This window comes from Urtica dioica, chromosome 5, assembly GCF_054948205.1.
Source record: "Urtica dioica subsp. dioica isolate 48M chromosome 5, U.dioica_male_clone48M_v1_H2, whole genome shotgun sequence".
Lineage (NCBI taxonomy): Eukaryota > Viridiplantae > Streptophyta > Magnoliopsida > Rosales > Urticaceae > Urtica > Urtica dioica.
The window spans coordinates 6,078,636-6,097,699 of record NC_142760.1 but is presented as its reverse complement, the minus strand read 5'-3'; the positions used below and the strand labels follow the sequence as shown (position 1 = coordinate 6,097,699).

The 19,064-nt window shown below is 32.9% G+C and overlaps 1 protein-coding gene across 1 annotated transcript; it reads left to right on the top strand.

The window, feature by feature from the left end:
- Positions 1–12,347: 12,347 nt before the first annotated feature.
- Positions 12,348–17,659, top strand: LOC149395011 (diacylglycerol kinase 7-like). Its single transcript, XM_089615218.1, has 12 exons — positions 12,348–12,953; positions 13,671–13,793; positions 13,891–14,028; positions 14,122–14,207; positions 14,315–14,402; positions 14,816–14,891; positions 15,012–15,094; positions 15,246–15,316; positions 15,654–15,731; positions 16,346–16,433; positions 17,042–17,158; positions 17,264–17,659. The coding sequence occupies exons 1-12, from the start codon at positions 12,567–12,569 to the stop codon at positions 17,420–17,422; spliced, it is 1,494 nt and encodes a 497-aa protein (XP_089471344.1). The 5' UTR covers positions 12,348–12,566; the 3' UTR covers positions 17,423–17,659.
- Positions 17,660–19,064: the final 1,405 nt, after the last annotated feature.

Here is a 19,064-nt window from a genome sequence, read left to right as displayed (position 1 = left end):
GATATAATATAAAAAAAAAAAAAAAAACAAAAAAAAACAAAAAAAAAAACGTTATATTAAATATGGTGCCATTGTTGGTGTCGTTTTAGTTGTGTTGTGCCAAAAGCGTTCTAATTTTGTGGACTAGAATTCATAGTCAAAACTTTAAATTGGGCAAACTTAGCTTGACTCATTGCAAAAAAAAAAAAAAGGACATTTGCGCACAAAACAATGGAGCGGTCAATCGTACAGAAGAGCAACACGCCGAAGGAAAATATACTTTTGGAATTTTCTCTTTAAATTCCTTTTTGAGCATTTTTCTCTCTTTCGACGCTCATTGGACAACTAACATTAAAGGTAAAGTCACATTCCGCGTGGACCCACACGAAGACCTTCTCTCGTTAATTTACTCATTTGCCCACTTCTTGTTGACGAAATACCATACTGCCATTGTGCTGTATTAGTCGAACTAGCTAGATTGAGACCGGGAAGAGAAAGTCAAAGGCCCATTCCATCACATAGCATAGTTGACTCTTGTACAAAAGATATTATTTTAAAAGAGATTTGGTCGATTCAAAATTAAGAATTTGTAAAATAACTAAGATTTACCTAAAATTAGAAAAATAATCAAATATACAGTAATTAGGTTTCAAAAATAAAATTAATTTATGATTAATATTTTTAAAAGTGATGATTTACTTATAATAATTGTAAAAAAAATTAATCTTCATATAAAAAATATTTGACAACGTAATTTTGACTATTTTGCTGAAAATTTGAAATTTTAATTATTTTATTAATTAATTAGTTTCAAATGGCTTTGTACAATTTTTCCTTTATGAAGTCAATAGTGTATAATTCTATTGCTGACTATTTATATAAATAATTTCTAATTGAATTTATTGAAATCTAATATTTATGGTCATGTTTGGTTATCAACTCAAAAACTGTTTTTGAGTTTTCAAGAAGTGAAAATAGGAAACAAAACTGGAAAATGTGTTTGGTAATGTGTTTTCGGAAAAAAAAATTTAAAAATTTTTGGAAGTTGTTTTGTAAAAAAGTAAAGAAAACTGAAAACAAATAAAAAGTTTATAATTGAATTTATTGAAATCTAATATTTATGGTCATGTTTGGTTATCAACTCAAAAACTGTTTTTGAGTTTTCAAGAAGTGAAAATAGGAAACAAAACTGGAAAATGTGTTTGGTAATGTGTTTTCGGAAAAAAATTTTAAAAAATTTTGAAGTTGTTTTGTAAAAAAGTAAAGAAAACTGAAAACAAATAAAAAGTGTTTTTGGAAAAAAAAATTTCTTCTCTTCTCTCCTCCTTCTCTTTTCATTTTCTCAAAAACAAAAATGAAAACTATGCCAAACACTTTTTTCAGTTTTTTCACTTTCTCAAAAACAAAAATGAAAACTGTACCAAACAGCTTTTTGAAAACAACTGCAAAATAATTTTTCAGTACAACTACAAAAATTAAAAAATAGAAAACAAAAACTTTTTGAGTATATATTTTATTAATTTTATAGTAAGCTTTTCATTTTTTAAATCTTTTAGTTTCAATTAACTATCACCCAAACAAAGTGACCGTATCCTAAATAAATTGATCTAATTCGAAAGTATGCAAGAAAGACGCATAAATATTTTAATACAGTATTCCGGTTTTTGAAATATTTAAGTTGAGATATGATCAGTGAAGCGTGCTTAATTATACTATAAATTATAAAATTTACCCAAAGTACTGAGAGACAAAAAAATGAATATATTTAATGGATCCAAAAATTAATGAAATGTTCCTAATGAATGAGTGGCAACAAACAATTGGTAATTATCTCATAAATTAATATTTATTTATCTCTTTATTTATGTAACTCTGCTTTGGTAGATGGAGCAGATATTTTTTAAAGGTCCTTGTAATGTGTCGTTGTTGAGCCACAGATGGAAATAAATGGAAGGTGAATTTATTTCGAAACAGTGCAAACAAATACTATTAAATCTTTTTTTTTTTTTTACATAAAATACTATTAAATCTTGTATTTCAATTTCTAGCCTATTTGTTACCTTCTTTTTCTGTTTATAGTAATGTACAGAGACAGCGAAACTGATGGATATACTTTTTTATGTCGGTGCTTGTTATGCCCACAAATTGAGCAAATTTTTGGCTTTATGTATATGGTTAAAAATGGGCAATTTGGACGGAAACAAATTTTGTGTTCCATCAAAACCAAGATACCAGTTGCAAATGAAACAAACATCATCAAGAAAGAGACAAACATTATATAGAAAAATGGTCAAATAATCATATTTAAAAAAAAAAAAAAACTTGAAATGGTGACTACGATCTGTCATTATTTCAGGAATTAATTTACTCCTTTGAAATGCAATTGAATAGAGGTAAGATTCGGAATTTACAGCAAAAAGACAGAACTTCCATCGTGAATTAAAGTCATGGAATTAAAGGAGTCAGAGTTTTTCAAAATAGAAATAAGTTTTAATTTTTAATTTTTATGGATCAATTAGATATATAATTCTATTTACAGTTTTAATTTGCTATTTAATAAAAAAAATCAAATTTTTTTATGAATAACCATGATCAAATATTTACACGCGTAAATTAACTGAAATGTTTATCAAAATGTTGGCTATTGATTTAAAATTTACAAAGCGTTGATTAATTAAAAAAATTCTAGTTTTAATTAGCTAATTTGTTAATTATTTGAATTTTGATTATAGAAGTCACAATTTGCAGTAATGGGAACAAAGTTTATATATGGCTTGATTTAGATATAATTGTGGAACTTTTAGGAATCAACTATCAAAACAAAAGACCAAACTACATACCCAAATCTAATTAATATGAGTTATCATCCAAATTAATGTTAAAAGAATGGCGCTCTATGGACTAGAAGCCGTTGTGTTATAATGTTGTTACTTATTACTATTCAAATATTATATTAAATATGTTCCAAATATAATAAACTACTGCAATATATACCAGCGGTGGCAAATAAAGCCTAGCTAGATATTATTATTAGTAATGGGATTTGTGCAAGTTGAAAAATCAAGCTATTTTGGTGCCCACTTAGATTTTCGAATTTATGCAACAAGTTGATGGCAATCAATTAATATGAAATGTAAGTATGTACATAAATATGGCTGAATCAGCTGCGACCGTCTACCGTCTCAACATTTGAATGGGAATTTATTTTTCTTTCCATTTTTTTATAATTGTAATGCAGAGATGTCTACTTACAAGTTAATGACAAGAATGGAACGTGGGGCCCAAACTTATTTGTGACAGGTGGTAATACCATTTATTCTCTTACTGCGAGATCGAATCTCCCCGAATGCACTGGCTATATTTATTTAATTTTGTGGTGTATTTGTGTGATAGCATAATATATTCTCATATTTGGCGAACCCCCCATATTATGATGCATCTTAAGTATTTTTTATACTAGTGGATGAGATTAGATCGTGGGCTGATCAAATTAACGTCTGGACGGTTATATAACTGCCAAGCCGTTTGTTGATGTACAAGTAATTTTAGTAACCAAGTAACTTTCATGGATTTTAAAAAGTTATCTAGTGTTTACGTGGTCATTGTAAACATTTGTTTGGACTAGTCTTAGTGTATAAGAGTTATAGGATATTAGCTTATAGTCATGTTCGTTTCTCATTCAATATGATACATGACTTCTCTGTTCGGTATCCCTTTGTGAGACTTCGATATTAAGTGAAATATATTATGCTTTCTCAGTAATTTCCCTCTTATGACATTGTCTTGTAGTTTTTTAGTGTTTTGCAAAAAAATAATGAGGAACTTATCTTATGTGTATTTTTGTTTGGTGTCTCTTGATCGAGATACCGGTATGTTAGTTGTTCTTTAACTTTTATTATGTACTAAGATATTTATTTTATCTCGATCAAAATTCTATTCGGTACACATTTTTGGTGTTTTTCCACCAAGTTTTCATGTAGATTTTGCATTATATTTTAATTAATGTGTCAGCTATAAAAAGATGCCTTGATAAGATGCGTCGATTCGTCTTTGATACTTAAGTCTCATGAAAAACCATGAAATAATGTGTTGGTTCATCCATGATCGTTTGATTGGAAAGTCTTCTCTTAGAAATCTCATCATGCCTTTCGCGCATTTTAATACATGTAGGTGATGCAATTTCAGGTTATTTTAAAAAAGGTCCATTAGGTATATAGTCATATTTATAGTTTCACATTGCTATATAGCCAACGTTTCGTAATTCTTAGGTAAATAGTCACGTCCGTGTATTTACACGTGTAAATACACGTAAATACCACATTCTTTTATTCCAATGAAAGGGTAAAGCAGGAATGCGCCGTCATCTTTATGGCTATTTAGTTAAGATTTACCAAACGTTGTCTATATAGCAATTCCAAACTTTTTAATTGGCTAGTTACCTAATTTTTTTGTTTTACAAAAATTAAGAAATCTCTTGTTTTTCTATTTCTCTAGCGAATTTTATGGTGCTTCAAGGTTTTTTCCGGGCGATTTTATTCGGCATTCAAGGTTAGGTTTTAGTTTTGTGGTTGCATCTCTAGTGGTTCGATTTTGTTTTTCTTAAAATAAGGCAATCATATTATTTTTAGTAATCCGAAGTGAACATGACCCTCATTTCAATTATTTTTAGTTCTTACACTAGAAAAAGGGCCGGAGTGCTATATTATAACTTCTCCTTTAATATTGGTGGCACCGGATCCTCCTGAACCTCAAGTAGTTGAGATATTTGAGCTCAGTGATAATTTCAGGATCGATTACTGACAACGTGAGCTTCCATTATGAAGGGCCGACTTAAGATCATGAGCATTCACCTCATTCTAAGTTTGCTGTAGGGACTGAGGCTGTCAAGCCAATCACTAGTGTGGTTTTCAATGCAAGTCATTATATATGTGGAGCGAAAATCTGGGGACTTTTACCACTAGGGTTTATCCCTCAATCATCACGAGAAATACGTAGCTAAAGAGCTTTTAGAGTACTGTTGCGATTGGTGATACTTTTGATCTCATCGCCCCGAAAGAGGATTAGTATGCCGACTTGCCTCCTAAGGGTTTGGTTGTGGTCAACCTCGCCATCTTTCAGATCCTTGGTGGAATATGCTTTCATCCGTTCTTTTAGAGAATTCTTCAAGGATCGAACTTATCATCGACTCAACTTAATCCCAATGTATATCGAACTCTGGTATGCATGATTATCTTGTGGAGGTGTCTCTATGGTAGGTATCATTCTCCCAGTGCCATAGTATATTTTTATAGGTTGAAGCTTAATCTTATGACTACCGAGTGGTATTATATTTCGGCCATCAATAAGCTTGAACTCGGGACTAGCGCCGTCCAATGTAAGTTTGCACCACGACGTTGTCATATTGCACAGTTACGAAAAATATTGTATGAATCCCATTAATTACTGTCGTGGGGACCTTCGTCACAACAAATATTTTAGAGCCATATCGTGGATTTTTAGCAAAATTATAGTAATTATCATGTAGGGGTATTATTGTAATTATCTAACCATATTACTAGAATTTTTGAAAGTGGAAATGTTTAGGTTCATTGAAAATGGAGAAGTTAGTGGGAGTTTGAAACCACGTAATTGTTAGGAATGTTGTCCACTAGAAGATGATGCTTATTAAATAAGATAAGAAATTATTTATTAGTATAATATGATTAGTGGGTTGAGGTCAGATAAAATTCAGAATCAATAACAACTATCATCCGTAGTCTCCGTATCAAACTAAGTCGCATGCTGGGCATCCGAGTTCGGACGGTGAATTAAAACAAGGTCGATGACTGATATACGCCTAGAAAGTCTTATCTAAAGTCATATGTAGAACATGAGTAAAGGTTGATCACTCAGTGGGAGCATTCTACACTTTTGGTAAGTGTACGACCCGGACAGACTTTGGTTTGGATATATGTGTCGTTTAAGGACCGTTACGATGCACTAGCCGAGGTTGCTTATGATGGTCAAAGTGACGCTTGATCTAAATCCTGAATTAATCATGGACTTTTAGGTCATGTGTACCGGGTTCTTTAATTCACCACGTTAAAAGCTGATGAAACGCTGACTAAATAGGTGTTATGGGAAGTCGGGACATGATCGTAGAAGAAAGTAATTTACAGATACGAAATCCAGCCTTCCTGAAAGAAGGTAAATGTTCTCTCACCTAAGGGTTTGTTCCAGAACCGATAGATTGCTAGCACTTCCGAAGTTGGCTTACGTTTGGAAGAATCTTTCGCTGGGGACGCAACTGTGCTTAGGGTATATATGTAACAAGAAATGTATAACGGAACAAATTGACCTATCTCGATACGGGTTGAACCTGGATGATCATGATCACTTACTGACTAAATCAGTGGACACTCGTCATGATTAGTAAATATAATTATAGTATTATGAGAGAGTTCAGTCTTGGCTTACACGGTGGAGTACTGACCAAGATTAGACAAAACGATATGTAAAAGAGAAATGATTGTTTCGTCTTTTGATCGAGTTTGTTAAGCTTCAAATATTAGGTCCATAGTTCCCGATCCGGCTTCGATAAAGGCGGATAAGAACGTTCATATAATAATGGTTTCATTGTTATAGTCTCACTTGCTGTAATTGCGATTGACATCATTAATTCTGAAAAACGGGTATTTGCGGAATTAAATAACTATTTATAGTAGAATTGTTTATTTATTTTTTGGTCAACTAAATAATAAATTAATAATTTATTTATTTATTGTTGAATCAAGTAAATAAATAATTTTGATTTTTTGGCTGGGCCTTGCGCTGAAGAAAAAATTCTTCACCTCCCTACCAAGAGGTGGGCGATTTTTTATACTGGTTTATACCAGTTTATTCTCTTTATTTGCTCCTAAATAAAGGAGAGAAAACATAGAAAATTAGTTATCGTCATATATTCTCTCCTTATATTTAGGAGAATATTTAGAAGAATATTTAGGAGAAATATTTTCCTATATTCTCTCAACAAATAAAATATTTTATATTTTGATATAAAATAAAATCCTAGATACTTATTTGATGGATGAGAGAAAAAGTATGATTCATGAAATGAGATTCAAGGGCTGAAAATAAATTCACTAGTGTGAACACAATAAAAGGAAATAATATATTCTAGAACATTTTAGAATATCTCCTTTTAACTGCTATAAATATGAGGCTGATGAGAAGCAAAATTTAACCAAAACAGTATTAAAAAGTTTGGCCTCCTCTCTTTGGTTTGGCCGTGATTTTGCTTCTTCCCTTTTCCCCTTGGAATTGCTTCAATTCCATTCTTAGAAATAAGAGAGAAAGATCTAAAACACATCAAATCTAAGTGAGATCAAGAATTGTTGCCCACTCATTAGTCTTATCTTCCTCGAAGATTACGTTTCGGAAGACTACGGTGTCATCAACACGACATGAAAGAATCCGAAAGTTTCATAATCATCCCGAAGGTCTGATCGTGAGGAGTCTTTTATAGACTGAAGACGTATTATGAAAGCTTGAAGGTTCGGTTCGTGAGCCCAAATTTGGAAGTTTTCTGAACTTGCCATTAAATTTATCGGTTGCTTGACATATTGCGTTTGCTCTCATTAAATAACGTAAATCTAGATCTTGTTTAATTAATGGCCATGTTTTAATTAGCTTATGATAGCGTAATTAATATTTTCCGCATTTAAATGGTTGTTTGAGGTGCAATAATCACCAGCAGTAATGTGGAAATTCAAGAAGTTAGAGTGTAAGTACATTTGCCTCTACCTTCTTCTCAAGTTATTGTTCTTATTCATGTTGACCATGATAATGATTTCCAAGAATAACAAATTAACAACAAAGCACCATTGAATGATGTTGTACCAAATGAACCTATCATAGATGAACCATAAAAAGTCGCATTAAGAAGATCTGTAAGAGAATGTAGATCCGCTATGTCTGATGATTATATAGTTTATCTACAAGAGTCGGAATACAACTTAGGAATTGATAATGATTTAGTTTTGTTTTCACAAGCCATGAAAAGTGAGAGTTCTACTGAGTGATTAACCGTTATGAAAGAAAAGCTAAAATCAATGGATCACAACGCAGTTTGGGACCTTGTTGAATTGCACGAAGGTTGTAAAAGAGTTGGGTGCAAGTGGGTCTTCAAGACCAAGCCCAACGCAAATGGCAATATCGAAAGATTCAAGACCAGACTCGTTGCCAACAGTTTTACTCAAAAAGATGTGTTGACTACAAGGAGACCTTTTTCACCTGTCTCTAAAAAGGACTCTTTGAGGATCGTTATAAATATGGTAGCTCATTATGATTTAGAGCTCCATCAAATGGATGTGAAAACTGCCTTTTTGAATGAGAATTTAGATGAAGAAGTGTTCATGAATCAACATGAATGTTTTTTGGTTGACGAAAAGGATCATATGGTGTGTAAACTGAAGAAGTCAATATATGGACTTAAACAAGCTTCCAAACGATGGTACCTTAAGTTCAACGATATCATCACATCTTTTGGATTTAAAGAAAACATCATTGATCGATGTATATATCTGAAAATCAATGGGAGTAAGTTTATAATTCTAGTTTTATACGTTGACAACATCTTGCTTGTTACTAATGATCTTGGTTTATTACATCAAACCAATGAGTTTCTCTCTAATAAATTTGAAATGAAAGACATGAGTGATGCATTTTATCTGATTGGGATAGAGATATCTCCTGATAGATCACAATGATTGTTGAGATTGCCTCAAAAATCTTTAATTTGTTCTAGAGAGATTCAAGATGGATAAATGCTCTGTCGTTCCAATTAAGAAGAGAGCTAAATTTAGTCTCAATCAATGTCCAAAGAATGAATTGAAATGCAAAGAAATGGAACAAATTCATTTGCATCTATTATTGAAAGCTTGATGTATGCACATACTTGTATCAGGCAAAACATCAGTTTTCCTGTCGGAATGTTGGACATGCATCAAAGTAATCCAAGAATAGATCATTGGAAAGCTGCAAAGAAAGTACTGAGGTATCTGCAAGGAACGAATGATCATATGCACACTTATAAGAGACCTGACCACCTCGATGTGATTGAATATTCATATTCCGATTTTTCCGGATGCGTGGATTCCAGAAAATCTACTTTTGGCTATTTGTTCCTTTTAGCCAAAGGGGAGATTTCACGGAAAAGTGTAAAGCAGACTATCATTGCTGCATCTATTGTGGAAGCTGAATTCGTAGCATGCTTTGAGGCTACAGTTCATGATTTATGGTTGCATAACTTTATTTTAACACTTGGAATTGTTGATACTATCGCCAAGCCGCTGAAAATTTACTATGATAATTCTGCAACATTCTTCTTTTCTAAGAACGACAAGTATTCGAAATGTGCTAAGTATATGGAATTGAAATACTTTGTTGTTAAAGAATAAGTTCATAAAAAATGGGTGTTAATCGAGTACATTAGCACAAAGCTTATGGTTACAGATCCATTAACGAAAGGATTGCCCCCTAAGGCATTAATTGATCATGTCGAAAGAATGAGGATCCTTGGATGTCATCCTTGATGTAATGTATGTTTTATGTGATCTTTGAACTCGTTTATTTTGTTTCTAATATGAAGTAATGAATTAGTATAAACATGGATGTGATCAAGATTCGTTTTATCCCTGACAAAGACATTATTGCTGGACTGTTATGAATATCTTATTATATGTCATATTAAGTGTGAAGCTAGTATTGTGATACATAGAAGAGACTATGTCAACTAATTGACGTACAATCGCTACGATCTTTATTAGTTTTCACGATTAATAGAAACTTTATGATGTAACTGATATTATGATTGATTTATCTAATTATACTATGCGCAATTACGTTTATTACTAAACCATATGGTATGTAATGACGCATGAGCCAAGTGCGAGAATGCTAGACTTTATTTTATAAAGCCCACTTGTGTGTGGCTCAAGTGTAATACCAATCAGTGAGTTTAACATATAATCAAGCTAAATACTATTGGTTGATTAAAATAAAGATAATTTTCCTATATAACCCTGATGGTGAGTCTATACAAAGAGAAACCTTAGGGATTGGTACTCTCTCAACTCATTACGCAATTTTCCTCTTCCATCAACAGAAAGCTCTGAAGTCTTAAGAGGTCAAGAGAGAGAGAGAGAGAGAGAGAGAGAGAGAGAGAGAGAGAGAGAAATCAATTCCCGGTGATTTCGCCACCGTTGTCGCTCTCATCATGGATCAATGTAGGCTTTCCCACTGTCTAAGAGTATGTGAAAGTTACATAGTTCTAAGATATTCACTATTTATAATTGTTTAATGCTTACAAACTGAACATCAAACCTAAGTTAGGTGTCGCTACTCAAGTATTATAAAGAATCTTGAAGTAAACGTTTATTTTTTTTAGCAAAGAGTTAAGCAAAACCACTTTAATTTAGATTAGAATAAATTAATTCTTAATCCACTCTTTTATAAATTAAAGATCTTTTAAGTTAGGAGCATGTTTAAGAATGTAGATGGTTTTGAGTTTATACCACAACATCAAAAGTGTCTTGACGCTGCCATTGACATTTGCTTGTCAGAGAGGCTGATTATGAGAAGATTGCACGCCTCCCTGTCTATCCCCACATGCTGCTTCTTTTGATACCCTATCCCCTTCTACAATTCGGCTTTGCGGCAACGAGGACTCAATTGCGAGAAAACAAAAAGCTTTATTCTCTTCTTCCATAGCCTGCGTTCTTGTTGTTGTAGGCCTAAAACAAGAAACAAAATTGCCACAATTAAGACTCTTTTGAAGACAATTTACCTATTCTTATGAAAAACAAAAAAATTACCATATTAGGACTCTTTAGTTACGAGTTTGTCGCTAAATCACTGGAATTACTGACAAACTTGTAACTAAAGATTCCTAATATGGTAAATTTTCATTTTAATAGGAATAAGTAAATGTCCTCCAAATTACTCTCAGTTTCGTCCGTCTCCCACACAAAGGAAACAACAAATAAAACTTTGAACGCTCGAGGTTCGATTTAAATCCGACCGTGACAAGTCTTCTTCTCTTACGAAAAACTAGACGTTTTCTCACACGCGAGCTAATTAGAACAGACTCGTTCTCACATCGAGAATCATATGTTGTTTCTTGACTTGTTGTCAAAAGTACAATTTTTGCGAGAGAGGAAAAAAAGATTGTTTTTTACCGAACAAAAGAGAGTTTAGTATGTATATTGTTATTTTTAAGGCTACATCATTTTTAACTTCTTCGATTTCGATCCGGGTAAGACATTAAGATAAGGCAAGAACTCGATCCGTATGTTTCAAATTCGAAAGTCATAAGTTGGGTCTCAACAACTAGGCTTTGCCTAACTTGGATTTATTTTCCTACAAAGCTCATTTTCATATTTTTGCTTCTAAAAAAAAAACCAGTCCAAATAATTATTCGATTCAAGCATGGATTTATTCCCTTATAAAAATCAACACTATTATTAAATCTACAAAAGTTTCTGAATCGAAAATTGGAATCTCACAACACTATTTTAGGTTACCTTTTATTTCTTTACAGGTTGGAACAGCTTCAATTCTCTAAGGTTATCCACTTATTATCCATCAACAACGACAAAACATATTCATTTCTTCCCCAACAGATATGCTTGTATCTTAATCAAACTCCAGACCTAACACAGAAACCGAAATGGGAATATCTTCCTCAAATGAGATGTTTCAGTTAATATACATTTTATTCATTTTTCTATAAGAGGGAAAGCTAGGTGGCACTAGTTAATTGTATTAGGAAAAAACAAAGAGCGATATATAAACGTAATTAGTTTTACTGTTTCAGTTTACGTGTATAATATGATATTTCTGTTATTTTAAGAACTAAAACAAAGATACCATGACAGATATTTGTTAATGAAATTACAATTTATCTTCATAATTTAATGTTCAAAAGCTTGAGTAACCTATAATAGCAAGGAAAATAATCAATTTTTATAGCATGTATCGACCGGGTTACAGGGTGTTACTCTCCACAAGCAACAGCACATATATTAATATATTATTTGTTACATGTGTAAAGACATTAATTATTTCAAAAATTCAATTAGAAAATTTAATAATAAAGTTGTCGCATTTTGGCTCTTGAATTGACTGTGTAGAAATTTACCGGAGAAAAAAAAAAAAAAAATCAACGTCAACCACCTTTTATGATATCAGCAGTTCCCTGACTGGTTGCTTCGTTGGATTCGCTTCGTACACGTGTCAGGACAGGCATTTCCGTAAATAAACACACTAGCAAAGGGCATTTCGGTCAACACGAACAACAAAACCATAAAACCGAACTCCAGAGCAGAAAACTAAAATCAAATAAAATATTTTTCCTCTATTCCTTGCCCGCGAATATTAAATATAAATACAATTTATATTCACACAGACACACAAAGACACACTCATTATTTATTATAAAAAAAAATCAATTCAAAATCCTTAATTCTCTAACCCCTACCTATACACATACGAAATCATCGACGCAAGAAATCGCTATTTTTAGTGAGAGGAGAGAGAGAGAGAAGGAAATGAGGTCGCCGACGAAGTCTTCCGGCGGCGGAGGGACGGAGGAATCCGGTCGGATCTTGGCGAGATCGTCGATGGTGGAATCGCTGAGAGGCTGTGGCTTGACTGGGATGAGGATCGACAAAGAGGAATTGAAGGCGAAGCTTCTGATGCCGCGATACCTCCGACTCGCTCTCCGAGACTCAATCAGGCTCAAGGACCTCGCCGCCGCTCAGACGCGCCTCGACGAGCGACGCGCCGCCGCGAGCGCCGCCGGAGAAGCCAACGCCGACGAGTCCTCCCGGCCGTCACCTGAGTCGCCGATGGTGGTGTTTATCAACCCAAAGAGCGGAGGGAGGCATGGTCCGATGCTTAAGGAGAGACTTCAGCAGCTTATGAGCGAAGAACAGGTCGTTATTATTATTATTATTATTTTCATCATTGTGATCATGATCATTATCCATGAGCACGTGTCTTGTTGATTTTGTTCTTTTAGATTCTTCTCACCTCATTCGCGTGATTTGCTGATTCACAACTCTCCATCTCTAGATCGTTTTGCTTTTGAAGTATTGGAATGCGATTTAAGTGAATCGGATTCTGAAGTGATTTTTGTCTGCTTGGACTGTTAATAGTTGTTTATCTTCTTTTTTAGATTCGTTCTCACTTCATTTGCATGTTTTGCTTTTTTATTTATTTATTTATTTTATAAAGTATTGACATACAATTTATGTGAATCGGATTTGGTATATATGGTTGGCATTTTCTTTATAGGTATTATTTAAACAAAGAATATGTTCTTAAGTGATTTTTTGTGTGCTTGGACTGTTAATAGTTGTTGGATTTTTTTTTTTAAATTTTATTTATTTTTTTTCATTTTGGGGATCTGGAGTGATGTTTGATGCAAGATAAAGAACAGGGTACTTCTGTTCTATAGATATTTCTAGTTGAAAGTTGTGTGTTTTTTGCTGTTCTTGAGGGATGGTCTGATAGATAACTGTTTGATGATCTGAAGTCAGGTAAAATAGAGGTTATCAAGTGTGAAGCTTTTTGCTTTATTTTCTTGCCAATACTTCTCTGGCCTTCACTGCAATTAAATGGGGATTTGATTTGATTTGATTTAATTTCAGGTTTTCGATCTACAAGATGTGAAGCCTCACGAGTTTGTCCGGTATGGTCTGGGTTGCCTAGAAATGCTGGCCCAGCTCGGAGACTCGTGTGCGAAAGAGTGCCGTGAGAGGATGAGAGTCATGGTATGAAAATCAGACCAAGCTGCATTTTACTCTTAAGTATGGCTTTTTTGTGACATGGCTAAGAAAATAAAAAATTGATGTTGGGATGATTGGACAGGTGGCGGGCGGTGATGGCACGGTTGGTTGGGTATTAGGATGTCTAGGTGATCTTAATAAACAGAATCGTGAGCCAGTTCCTCCGGTAGCAGTTGTTCCACTTGGGACTGGAAATGATCTATCAAGGAGTTTTGGCTGGGTGAGTTTTATTTTTCTTAGTGAATATCGGATTAGTTATCTTGTGCTTGCTGGCCTATTTATAATGATTAAATTGTTTTTATCTTTTTAACAGGGCGGTTCTTTTCCGTTTGCCTGGAAATCGGGCATCAAAAGATCACTCTACAGGGCAACTACGGGTCCAACATGCCGTTTGGATAGGTATGTTTCTATCGACTTGCTCATCAAGTAGCAATGAATTCTAAAAGACAATCCTTTTCCCATTTGATTATAAAAAGGTAGACATGATGATTATTTTGATGATGCAGTTGGCGTCTTGCGCTGTCAATGCCAGTTGGTGAAGTTATGCAGCCACCACACTCTTTGAAGCCTACAGAAGAGTGTGCTTTTGATGAGGTTAGTTTGTAAATGCTCATTTAATCCCTTGTAGCTCTCCACTTTGGTAATTTTTTTTCTTTTATTTTCACATTTAGTTGATGATATGATCATAAAGCATCTGGTAAATGATCAAATTACATTATATGGTAAATGATTATAAATAAATTGTAAATGACCTAAACTAAGGGTCATCGAGTTATACATATATATATATATATATATATATATATATATTTTTTTTTAAAAACTTGTACTATTTGGTTAGATTTTTGAATAGTCTAAAACATGTGATAGAATTTAAAGCAAAACTTAAAGTTGACCAATTACTCGTGATTCTCTATATTAATTTTAATAAACTAGTTGGAATAGTCGTTTTCTTCTGTGAGACGTTTGACCGAAAGCTCATGGATTATCATTTTTTTGGGTTGCAGGGATTCCAAAATGAAGGAAAATTACCTGAGAAATCATCTTCGTATGAAGGAGTATTTTATAATTACTTTAGCATAGGTACTATTTTATTTTTATTTGCGCTACACCTTTAACTTGTGGGTAAATCAGTCATGACTCATTCATGTGTAGCTTGTGACATAAAAGCTGAGAATGTCCATGTGACTATGCCTAATACAGGAATGGATGCACAGGTTGCTTATGGATTCCATAATTTACGAAATGAAAAACCCTATCTAGCACAAGGACCAGTCACAAATAAGGTATGTATTTAAAATTTGTTTTGTTTAAAAAAATATCACACATAAGTTACAACTGCTTTATTTACTATAATCTATGGCCTGATCTATTGATTCTGTTGATTCAATATGTTTGCTAAGATTATATAAACTTATCAGTATGTTATCATTGCAGCTGCTATATTCTGGCTACAGTTGCACACAAGGATGGTTCTTCACACCTTGCACAAGTGATCCGAGTTTAAGGTGAGACATCTTTCAGTGGAAAACAAGTTTGTAATCTTGCAATCTGTTCTGCTACTCGAAATGCTAAAGCGAAGAAACGTACTTATGAAGGGGGAGTGGGATTTTGGAAGAACCCTGTGATTTCCTTGTTTATAACTTTTCTTTACGGAAAATATGTTATATTGGTGATGTTTGTTAATTTTCTTGAAATGCTAAAGCAAAGAAAAGTACTTATGCCACGCGGGAGTGGGATTTCGGAAGAACCGTAGGATTTCCTTGTTTAGCACTTGTCTTTACGAAAAATATGTTATCTTGGTGATGTTTGTTAATTTTCTTCCAATATTTTTTTTATTTTTAGGGGACTAAGAAACATTGTAAGGTTGCATGTTAAAAAGGTAAACTGTTCAGAATGGGAGCTGATTCCAATCCCTTCAAGGTATGACTTTTGAACTGCGAAATTCGATTTACAAACTTAATTTCTGGTAACACGGTTTGTAGTTAATATAATTATGCTATACCAATTTATTTGATTAACTCATTGTTAGGATATTGGATAACAGAAAGTAGATAATAAGAGAGTTGGGTTAATATAGCATAATGAGATGTGATGTTAGTATTCAAATAAGAGAGAATTGTGGGAGAAAGGTATCGAATCATTTGGGATATTTTTCTGAAAGAATTGTGGACAGCCACGGGTCTCTCGAATTACCCGGAGCTTTCATTTTCCTATGAATACTATCAATTGCATTGTGTTCATGAATTTACTAAACACTTCATTGTTTTATTAACCAAATCAGATCCAAATGCTAGTGTATTGGGAATTAATATCTGCTCATTCTAATATTTTCCTTATGCCAGCAAGAGTATAGGAACATAAAAGAACTAATACTATTAATTTACTTTTTTCTTTGATTTTTTTTTTTACTTTGGTAAATGTGATAATTTTAATCTTGATTTACATTATAATTAGAAGAGTTTACCCCTAATATATATTTCTCATTTTGTTATTGTGGCTATTTAACGAAAACAATATTATTTTGTTGAATGTAGTGTGAGGTCTATCGTTGCTTTGAATCTCCACAACTATGGAAGTGGACGACATCCATGGGGTAATTTAAAACCCGATTACTTGGAAAAGGTATGTATTTGTGTAAAATTATGTAAGACCGTAACCAGGGGCATTAATTATTTTCATTTTGTTCAATTGTCTTTGTTTGACATAGTGAGAGAGTTAAGTAATACACGAAAGATAGGTTTCGGATCATGAGAGTTCTTTAGTTTTTTTTACTATCTTATAGAAAATCATTGAAAATCAGGCTTCAAATGAATTCATCAAATTGAGGCTAAAATACATGGGCATTGCCTTCTTTATTTTTACAATTAATTGAGTAAAGCCACTAAAATTTGGAGAGATTTGCTAAATAACTAGTCGTTTGTAAATTTTAAGTAAATAACTATTACAATGATGTGGGATTGTTTGGATGTTAGTAGCATTACATCTATGCTCTCGAAGTCGGAAGATTATTTACAATTATTAACGAATATATACAACTATCAATGTCTTTTTGGCTTTGTTAATAAAATCTCATGGTTATTTACTTAAAATTTGACCAAATATTAGCTATATTGCAAAATATGAATTTTCATATGGATATTTATCTAGAGAGCCCATATTTTTATAATCTTTTTGTTCCTATCATAATGCAATATATTGTGAATTTTTTTTAATCTTTTTGTTTATTCTAGAGAGGGTTTGTTGAGGCCCACGCCGACGATGGTCTCTTGGAGATATTCGGCCTCAAACAAGGATGGCATGCCTCTTTTGTCATGGTTGAGCTTATATCAGCCAAGCACATTGCCCAGGTATTATACAAATTATATATGATTCGTGTATTTTAATTCCCTCGACAGCTGATCAATTCATACTTCATGTTTCTTTTTGATTTTTCATGGTATTCTTTTATTCAGGCTGCTTCGATTCGGCTGGAAGTAAGAGGCGGGGAATGGAAAGACGCGTTCATGCAAATGGACGGCGAGCCATGGAAACAGCCCTTAAACAAGGAGTTCTCGACTTTTCTTGAGATCAAGCGAGTTCCGTTTCAGTCGATTATGATTAACGGCGGGTGAGTTTTCTTACATGTTACCGACAAGCCATTGTAAAGAAAATGGTGTATTTATTGCCTTTTGAGAGAGGTGGTTGTAACATATCGTGAATGGTGGTAGTATATTTTTTCAGGCTTGGTGTTGATTTCATTGTGTTGGTAAAAGATCTCCCCTCTCTCTCTTGGTTTCTGATCGTGTCACTAAGAGTTTGCCTGGCTTGCAATTCATCGCTCATTTGCTGATTTGTGTTCTAGTTTGTAATTATTGTGCATATTTCTGTCTCTGGCGTCTTTATTTAGGTATAGTTGTCTTCTTACCATTTTCTGATTGGTCTTCTGAAACATACGTTTACTTTTGAAGGCAGGGTTTGAAATAGCCAATGTTAACTTCCATGGAAATAATCGTCCAACTATTAAAACGTTAAAAATATTCAAAATTTAACCCAACTCAAGTGTTGACGAAGTATGCTCTACAGTATTTTAGATAAATATTTATTTTTACAATAAAGTTGAAACTAGAAATATTGATAAATATTTAAATTTTTTATATTATTAGATATCAGTTGATATGACTGTCGGTACTTGGCATACTCATAAATTTAAATTAGTATAATAGCGGTATTGCAATCATTGCGGCTTACTAGTCGGTAATTGATATACCCATAAAATCAGAATCTCAGCATCAATATCAACATCGATATTTTGATAATTGGTCTACGCATATCATACGTATAATTCTCCCCTTTTCAGTTATTGTTGATGCCAAAATCAGGCTTCAAAAATCATGAACAATATGTGATTATGACGTTATTTTGACTTTGGTTATAAGAATCTCAAAAATTTGTCGTATGAGAATATAACGTAAGCTCGGAATAATGATCTATTCGAAATGAACTAATAATGAAATAAACTGATATTATTAAATGATTGCAATTTCAACCGAGTCAAGCTCGTCGATTCTATATATGAAAAGTGGATCCAAGCGAATTATAATATAGTGTATATAAAAAATAGTGCCTCTATATCTTTTGTATGAAAATGAATTTATAGACTGTCGAAGTGCGCGATTATCGGAGAGCGCTTGTTGAATTTCTCTCATCATTCTTAAATTGCCATGACACGTGTCCTCATGGATATAGGAGATGAGTGATGACTTGGTTAAGGAGTCCGAGTCTTCCAGTGGAAGACATGTTCTATTATACAATTTATCTCCAACCTATAACTATTTTCATATAATTTCTCTCATTCTATTATACAATTTATTTCAAATCAAGTAGTATTTCATCTTTAGCCAAGGATTGTATTTTTAACACACAAAAACATGTTCTAATTTATCTATTATTTTATCAATTTTTAACAACTTTCTATGTATCCCATTTAAATCCACATATATTTAAATTGTGAATTCTATATCCAATGATATTTTTTTCCTGTTCATTTCATATGAATTTAAAATTAATGTCTCTCATATAAATGTGATTGCATAATATAAATATTTTGTTGGATAAGCACACATTATATATAAGATAAACATTAGCACACAATTATAAAATAAGATAAAGATTTAATCACATTATATATCCCCAAGAAAAGAACATATTATATAAGCCAGTGAAAACATACAAATTATAAATTATAATTTAGTTAAATTATAAATTATAATTTAG